Source organism: Mesitornis unicolor, unplaced genomic scaffold (genome assembly GCF_000695765.1).
Source record: "Mesitornis unicolor isolate BGI_N332 unplaced genomic scaffold, ASM69576v1 scaffold19265, whole genome shotgun sequence".
Classification (NCBI taxonomy): domain Eukaryota; kingdom Metazoa; phylum Chordata; class Aves; order Mesitornithiformes; family Mesitornithidae; genus Mesitornis; species Mesitornis unicolor.
Genome location: NW_010186436.1, coordinates 412 through 9,561, shown reverse-complemented (window position 1 = coordinate 9,561; position 9,150 = coordinate 412). Strand labels below are relative to the sequence as shown.

The window sequence follows — 9,150 nt, the reverse complement described above, 5'->3', positions numbered from 1 at the left end:
TATAAATATATATACTTAAAAATCCTGGCTTTTCACCTGCCCACAGGCAATCTAACCCTCTGCTTGCCTGGCTGGAGAGACTCTTGTTTGCTGCACCCACCAAGTCTGCAGTTAGGAGTCTCATGCAGACACTTTTTATTTACTTATTTTAGTTGCTGTTTTTCTGTAAGGGACCTGGAGCTCACTCATGGGAAGAGAAAACAGCTCTGCTCGCTCCCCACTGGAAAAAGAGAAGGAAAAGAAGAGAGCAGCAGTGACAGCAGCTCCCCATTGGAGCTCGCTTCTGTACCCAAAAACAAGGTACAGCAGTGGAGAAAAGTGTGTTTCCTTTCTACCCTCAGCTGCAGACAGCCCTGCTCCCATGAAAAGCCCCCCTGAGCTGTCACCAGAGGCCAAGAGCTACGGCTGAAGGCAGACTTCACTAATATCAGCTCTGAATGCAAACACACACACAGGAGCCTTGCTCCAGTAACCAGAGTTAAGAAAGGCACGGCTGGGGCTGCACTTTGGCAGTTTGCTAAGCCACACAAGCAGGACAGCCAAAGGAATTCAACTCCTTGCAGTTTACAGTCCTTGAGTGCCTGCCACAGCCCGGGAAAGGAGCGCTCACGGGACACGGCAGCTTCTCCAGGGCCTACGCAGATTGGAGGGGAGCTCGGTGAGGGGGACAAGATCCCATGGGGTGCGTGCGCTAGCACTGGTGGTTGGCAAGTCATTTCCATGTACATACTTGACGTTGGTGTTGGTACAGATGATGTACTCAATTTCATCCGAGTAGGGGTTCTGGAAGGTAAAGGAGCTGGTTCTCATCCAGAGCCATTCCCGGTTTTTGGATCGGAATCGGAACATGACTGACAGAACCTGGCCTTTTAACTTCACCACCTAAAAAAACGTAATGCCATCAGTAGTACCTGCTAAGAGAAGGCGTTGAAGAGCAACCTGCCTCTGAGCACACGCCACCCCCACTAACACCCTGCGATGGCCCTTCGCCTCAAAGCCTACATGACCACATCGTGATCTTCCCCAACCACACGGCACTGCCACTGTCCCCTTGATTCCTGAATGATATTTGGGAGGGGACTCCAACATCCCCTTTTCTTATCTCTTTGCACTGGTGAGATGTATGAAAAAGCCTCCAGTCAATGAAGCACATGCTGTTGTTGCTGATTCCAACTATTTGGACAAATGGATATGAGCGGCTATTTTTTTGGAGTCATGAAAGCACAGGGGCAGTCTTACCTGCCCTGCCACAAGTTCCAAGGCCCTCAGAAATAAGAGTAACGACAACAGGGCAAGCAAAGCACATCCATTTCGGGTTCTGCAGCACTGGGCTGGGCCCTAGAGATGAACCAGTGTTTCAGCCACAGAAGCATGGCATTCGAGCAGGCACTTTGTAGCCACGGCTCTGGCCCTAAAAGCAGACTGGACCAGCAGCCAGAGGACGAATTCAAGAGTTAGACATCAGATGCTTCTGCCAAAGTTACAGTTACGTGACTGGGCAAAGGAGAAATAGCTAAGGTTTCTTTTTTTCCTCTTGGTTTTTCAGTTAATTGAAGTGCTTTTTTCAAGCACCAAGGCAGATTCCAACCTGAACACCACGCTGCAGGTAAAGCAGTAGCTAAAGTGTTTTACCTGCTGAAAGCTGTCCCGCAAAAGCTGTTGGTCTTCTGGGTGGCAGAAATCCACGATGTCTTTCCCCAGAAGTTCCTAATTTTAAAGGAATTGGGAGAGAGAGATCAAGTCAGTTCATCTGGTGAGCAGACGTCCTCTTTCAGGTCTGCCCCATTAATTCCACTTTGGACAGGTTACTGCTTCCCTCCCCAACAAATCACGGTTACACAAACCAAGCCCAGGAACTGGCGTGCTGCGTTTTAAAGAGAAGCGCAACAGCGGTTGAGTAACGTTTGATCTTTAACTCAAATGGAGGCGAAAATTATCTTAATTGGCATTAGACAGAATCCAGAGCCACCGATCTTTCCAGTGATCAAAGTACTTCAAAAAGCAACCGGCGAAGAAAAAAACCCACACGTCTGGTTTAGGCCCTTGGTCATGGTTTTATCAGATCTGTCAGACAAGCAGAGCCATGATGCACAGGACAGGGAGGAGGGAAAAGCAAGCTTCTTTCTTCGAAAGCTCCTACCATTGTCTCACCTGTGGCTGGTAGCCAACCGTAGCCACGCAGCGGTGATCGATGAAGGTGAAAATGCCTTCGGTGTTGTGCCGGGAGATGAATTCTGTTGGCTGACAAACATTGTTCATGTCTGTGCAGTTGGGGGAGCTGGTGACCTGCGAGGTCAGACAGGTACAGCGTTACCAAGTCTTGTGAGAGCTGCTTTCTCCTGACCAGCAGTCGGATTTGGGGCAGTCAGGGAACACCTTCAGACAGCACAGTTTAAACTCTCTGGACTTTTGGGACAAGACAACGTCAAAATGATGGTGAGGGCTCTGGAGAACAAGCCTGATGAGGAGCGGCTGAGGGAACTGGGCTTGTTTAGCCTGGAGAAGAGAAGGCTGAGGGGAGACCTCAGCACCACCTCCAACTGCCTCAAGGGAGCTTGGAGAGAGGTGGGTGCTGGGCTCTTCTCCCAGGTGATGGGGATAGAACAAGGGGAAACGGCACCAAGCTGTGCCAAGGGAGGTTCAGGTCAGAGATAAGGAGGAAGTTCTTTCCTGAGAGGGTCGTCAGAAGCTGGACCAGGCTGCCCAGGGAGGGGGGGGAGTCCCCATCCCTGGATGTGTTTAAGGAGCGGGTAGATGAGGTACTTAAGGATATGGTTTAGGGGGTAGACAGGAACGGTTGGACGTGATGATCTCAGAGGGCTTTTCCAACCGAGCCATTCTGTGATTCTGTGTGAAAAAATCACAAGATGGTACCTACCTGGAGCCTGCCAATAGCCACAAGGCAAAACTTGCTGCCCTGGCCAGCGTCCGGGTCGTCATCAGGCAGTGAAACACCTGAGAGGGGAGCGTCAAAGAGTTCCAGCAAGGTTAATACAGAAAAAAAATGCTAATTTCAGAGGAAAAAGACATGCAGTTCTGACTTCAGTATCTCCCTCCACCCTGTTTTCAATAATAATTCAATATACTTTCCCACGAAGGAATTTGGTGAATTAAGTTACATCTCCCTCCCTTATATTGTTATTTGCCAGAAGGGTTAAAGATCTCTGTAACTTCTGGCAAAAGCAAATATTACTTGCATTCTCTACAGTATCTCTGCTGTTTGGACACAAAGATCTCTGATCCAGCAGATACAGAAATTAGATCCTAACGTCAGAAAAAGTGATGGATACATTTGGGAAGTGTTTGCTGGCACATTCAGTTCACAGGATGGACAACTTTAGGCCACGTGCTCTTAAACACAGCCAGGACTGAACACTTCAGCTAAGGGATTACCTGCAGGCGGCCAGGCTTTTATGTAACCCGTGCAGTGCACCACGACGTAGTGAGGTTCGCCGTCTTTTGCTGCACCCAAGCCATTCCTTGGGAGAGAGAAACAGTCCAATTGTGCTATGCAATCTTAATTTATTGTGCTATACAATTTAAACTGGGCGAGGTCGGGCAAGGTTTCTACTCCTATTTTTAAAAAGCTTTCACACAATGTCCTCGGGGCAAGAAAAGAACAAAGACTTCACAAGAGGTCCAAGAACACAATGGGCTGGCATCTTTCTCAATTGCAAATTAAAAAAGCACCATATACAGCAAGGCCAACGACGACAGCGTGAAGAACACATGGTTTTTAACTGACTCCAAATCCAATCCTGGACTAAAGATTGATCTTCCTCAGGATTATCTTCCTCATAGTGGTACTTTGGCTCCTCTACCAGATCTACCTCCAGGAGCTGTACTCATCTACCCTACACACGCTCACCACAGTGTGTCCCCACCGCTCCGGTGACAGAGCTGCAGCTCCTTTTGCTCCTAGCAACGCTGCGTGCTTGCCCAGAACTCCTCTATAATTTACCTGCAGCGATTCCTCATAAAGCTGAGACGATTTACAGAGACTGGATCCACTGAGCTGTTGCCACACCTGTACCAAGATTAGAAATGCAAGGGAAAAAGCTTTTATTTGGGTCAACATCAAAACAATTTGACGATTCTGAATACGAGAAATCACTCTACAATCTATAAATGGGGATGAACATTTGAATCTCTTCCACCACAGAAGTGAAAATCCCTTATTTTACGGACTTTGAGGGGGGTGACACATGGGGTCAAAGCAAACTGTTACTTGAAACTCAATCTTTTATGGGGTCAAAGCAAACTGTTACTTGAAACTGGATCTTTTATGGGGTCAAAGCAAACTGTTACTTGAAACTGGATCTTTTATGGGGTCAAAGCAAACTGTTACTTGAAACTGGATCTCTTACAACAGTCTTGAGAGGTATTTTAGCACTGGGCAAAGAAAAGCCTCAAGAACTTGACTCTTAGCTCTGTGTAGGAAGCTCAGCCATGTCCTAACACGTCTACATCAGAATGAGCAAAAAAACCCTGAAATAAAGCATGCAAGGGGCCAAAGAGCAAGTTCAGCTTCAGGCTCAAGAGATGTCCCCAAGGAATCTCTCCTTTACCTCATCCGGCAGATGAAAGACCTTCGTGAACCCATACACATCCTCATGGACTGCTGGCCTTCCTTCTTGACAGTTCCCGTCTTCAAGTCTAGGATGCGACCTAAAGAGAGAAAGAAAAAAAACCCCAAGATGTTGCTGCAACGCGAGTCCTTTCACCAACACCAGCACCAGGTCACAGATTAGGAAAGCAGCAAGACACGAGCGTCACCAGCGGTACCTTGAGAAGCACTCTCAGGGGGGGCTGCGGGATCCTTGTTAGGAAGGCACCAGCGTTTGGTTCCTTCTACAAAGGGAAGGTTTAAATCCAAGTCCTCTGCGGGTTTCCACGCTGCCCACCCCCATCAGAGTCTTCCCAGGCTGCTTTTACCTGTCAGCGCGTTCTCCGACGTGGAGAGCTGCTCCCTCAGCTTGCCCACGTCATCCGGGTGCACCTGGTCGTAGAGGGTGCTGCCAAACCACTCGGACTGGGGCTGGTTCAGGACCGGAGTCACTGAATCGGAGACGTAGACCACCCTCCCGGTCTCGCAGGACACGATGAACAGAAAGCCGTCAGCTGCCTCTAGGATCAGGTGTTTGAGTTCCTGCATCCACAGGACAGACAGACAAACAGACAGGCTCTTAGCTCGAGTTCCTGCACTCACAGACAGACAGACAGGCTCTTAGCTCAGGTTCCTGCATCCACAGGACAGACAGACAGGCTCTTAACTCGAGTTCCTGCACTCACAGGACAGACAGACAGGCTCTTAGTTCGAGTTCCTGCACTCACAGACAGACAGACAGGCTCTTAGCTCAGGTTCCTGCATCCACAGGACAGACAGACAGGCTCTTAGTTCGAGTTCCTGCACTCACAGACAGACAGACAGGCTCTTAGCTCAGGTTCCTGCATCCACAGGACAGACAGACAGGCTCTTAGTTCGAGTTCCTGCACTCACAGACAGACAGACAGGCTCTTAACAGACAGCTCTTAGCTCAGGTTCCTGCATCCACAGGACAGACAGACAGGCTCTTAACTCGGGTTCCTGCACTCATGGACAGACAGACAGGCTCTTAACTCGAGTTCCTCCATTCACAGACAGACAGACAGGCTCTTAGCTCGGGTTCCTGCACTCATGGACAGACAGACACGCTCTTAACTCGAGTTCCTCCATTCACAGGACAGACAGACAGACAGGCTCTTAGCTCGGGTTCCTGCACTCACAGACAGACAGACACGCTCTTAACTCCAGAATTAAGCAGATGCAGCCCTCTAAGCCCACCCCCCCATCCACAATTTAACTCCCCCACCCCACGACTGCAGCATTTCCCACCAAGCAGCATCAAGGCAAGACCTGGTCGGTGAGAAAGGAGGGTTTGTAGGTGCCGTCAGTGGAGGTGTTGCCCGTGCCGCGCAGGGACTTCATGTGAGACACAGCCATGCGCAGGATGGTGAGCTTGTCCGGTTTGCGGGCCAGGGCGCTGCAGGTGGGCACCATGTCCGACAGCTCCGTGATGTAGGCGGTCATCTTGTTCCTTCGCCTACGTTCGATCTCGCTGTGGTTTTCCCTGCGAAAAGGACCGGGGAGGAGAGGAAGAAGACGAAGTTACCAAGGGGTCAAGAGCCTGAGCCGTTTCTCCCCACGTCCACGCTTCCACAAGGCCAGAGTGCAAAACACAGAGATGCATCGGGGTCGTCAGGAGTTAGAAGGACTACAAGCGCCTCACATGCTGGGCGTGCACAAAGGGACGCAGGAACAAGTACAAGGAGGAGAGGCTACAGTCGGAGCTTCTTTGCTGCGGACAAGAGCCTCGCTCGGTATCGCATCGGTTCCCTGGTGCCTGGTGAAGGCAGCGAGCTACACTAAGCTGTTTTAGCAGAGAAAGCGGCTTCCCCGCCAATTCAACAACACTGCAGCAAGCCAGAGGGTTTCTTCCTTTACCTGCTCTCAAAGCAGGGCTCACCTCACTGCTGAGGAAATCTGCTTTCAAACGGCACTGGTGCAGACTAAGACACCTCAGCCCACCCGGTTTGTCCAAGGGTGAATCAAATCCCCTCCACCATCGCCTCGCAGACCCCTGTGGACGTCCAATAACCCCACAGGGAGCTGCAGCTGAGACCTGGGCACCTACGTTACAACAGAGGAGTCTCACCTTGCAGTGCTTTTGTGAAGAGCCTTCTCCCTTACATCCAGAGCCTTTTACAACATCAGGGCAGGAAGGGAAGCTTCAGAGCGGATTTACACCTGATTTCTGCACAGGCACACACCTCTACAGAGGCACCACCACAAACACTGCCCGCTCACAGCCCTCACAGAGGTTCTTCACACACCTTTTGTGAGTCTGCACGCAGGGGACAGTCCCCATCAACCCCCAGAGACCACAACATCACCTGCTTAAGGTTCTTTTTCTCCAGTATCTGTGGTTTAACTGGCTTAAAAAGGGGGTGGTGTTTCAAAACAGAACTTAAAAGCCAGGTTTCCTCTAGAGAAGGGTGGAGCGGAGGCAGGGAAGCACATGGTGAGAGATGAAATGAGATGGAAGTGTTGGAAGGAACAAAGGCAAGTGAATTAAAGAGGGTCAATACAAAACCAGCACATTTCTCACTACCAGGTACGTGCAATCATTCAGTGACTTTGCTCCTGGCTGCAAGGAACCGAGATTCAGACAGAAGTGCTTCAGTTACCACACTCACCTTTAATTCAGTTTCTCCAAACTCTCACGCTCAAGCGTGAAAACGAAGCTACCTTCACTACAAAAGCCATGGGAAACCACCGGACGTTTACTCGCCCCTCTGCCAAATATCCCTTGCTACAGCAACCACCGAGTGCAGGGACAGAGGAAAGGGCCCGTGCTTCAGCGGGGAGAAATCCCTGCAAAGCGCCGGTGTTCGCTGCATTCGCTGGCCCCACCTCTGAGGTTTCCTTATCTCCTCAAATATTTCAGCTATGCAACAGCGCAGGGAGGAAAGGCTGCGTTTGGGGGGTGGGTTTTTTTTGGGTTTCAAACCAGCAGGTCAAAATTGTGGCGTTCTCAGCACCCAAAATAGACTTTTTTAGCCCTGTCCTTAAGAACAAGTCCAGGGTGGCCCGGCCCTAAGGGGTGACAGGGTAAATTTGTAGGATGGTGAGCCCCAAAATAAGGCACTCTGTGTGAATTCCCAACCCTCAGCTCTGCAGTGGTAATGAGCCATGGGTGGCAAGCAACAGCAAACCTTGCTGGTGATTTATTTACTGCAGCTCATTGTGTTATTTGCAGCTGAAAACAGGGAAGGGTACATTCAGCGTTGGTGTTTTTCTGCTGGAGAAATGCAGTCCTGGTAACGCAGCGCCTCAGGCAGCTGTGGGCACACGTTTTCAGGGGACATTTTGGTATTAAAGCTCCAGCATTTTAGACAAATGCTTTGGTCAATTAGGCCACAGGCCTCATTGATTACAAATAGGAATTCGGGGGAAAAAAATAATGACACGTTTTCAGGGGACATTTTGGTATTAAAGGTCCAGCATTTTAGACAAATGCTTCGGTCAATTCGGCCACAGGCCCCATTAATTACAAATAGGAATTTGGGGTAAAAAAATAATTGAATTTTGGGGGAAAAATAATCCTGTGTTAAGGAAGTTTTTACTAAATGGCTGCAACGCACAGGACACCACCTTTCCTGGGAGGTTGTAAAGGGTAGGAAAACTTGAGCCAGTACCCTTCTTCATGTCTGTTTTGACAGCACCATGGCATTTTTTTCCTGTGTCAAAGCCTCCCCAAGGCAAGAAGAGGCCATTGGGCACCTTGATCCAGCACACAGAAATCTTATTTAGTGCAGGTTAGCAAAGCTACAGCCCTCGGTGAAAGCAACGGCCCAACCGTGCTCTACCCTGCGGCCTTTGGCAAACAAATCCTCCTGTGTGCTCCCCAGAGACGTCTCCCAAGGGCACCAAGTGCCTTTCCCCTCCTAACTCCAATTACACAGCGATTTCCAGGAGTCTGGTCAGTCTCAAGTCCTCTACTGCAGCAGACGAGGGAAGGAGGGGGGGGAAAAAAAGAGAAGGGATGCCTAGAGAAACATTAAGGAAAGGAAATACTCTGCTTGTCCATGCTTGAAATCTCCATTCTCCTACCTGGCAAGTCTCTCCTTATCCGCTGAACTCTGCTCATCATCAGACCTAAAAATAAAATCAGCGAGCTAAGCTAAAACGGAAAAAAAAGTTTAAAGAAATGAAAAAAAAAAATAATGGGAAGATGCACTAGGAAACCCAGCCTGCAGACACGTCTGCTTTGCAGAGGAGCAATGCCATGAAACAAAGCACTCGTTAGTTTGCAACAGCACACATTAAACGGGGGCCTGCTACCTCCTGAAGTTTTAAGACTGTAAAATAGGGAGGGGGCAGCTCTGGTTTACACAGAACCGAGGTGTAGATTATTCTGTGTAAGATCAGGTTAATGGCAGAACTGGGAATGGGGGTCCCCAGCCCCGTTAAACTACTACTACTTCAAAGGAAAAAATAAACCAATAGCCTCTTTGACAGTACTGAGAAATCAGAAAAGCAGATTAAAACAACCCAAAATCCACAAAGAGAGTGAGGTTCACAGCCAACAGCACACATTTTTGTACGGC

The 9,150-nt window shown here is 49.4% G+C and overlaps 1 protein-coding gene across 1 annotated transcript; it reads right to left on the bottom strand.

The window, feature by feature from the left end:
- Window positions 1-730: 730 nt before the first annotated feature.
- Window positions 731-8,698, bottom strand: LOC104534856 (aryl hydrocarbon receptor nuclear translocator; the record flags this gene model as incomplete). Its single annotated transcript, XM_010185159.1, has 11 exons — window positions 731-882; window positions 1,633-1,707; window positions 2,152-2,286; window positions 2,879-2,955; window positions 3,394-3,479; window positions 3,962-4,027; window positions 4,569-4,668; window positions 4,786-4,851; window positions 4,936-5,149; window positions 5,897-6,110; window positions 8,654-8,698. Coding segments are annotated over 11 exons (1,230 nt in total), but the record flags the coding sequence as incomplete, so codon positions are not given.
- Window positions 8,699-9,150: the final 452 nt, after the last annotated feature.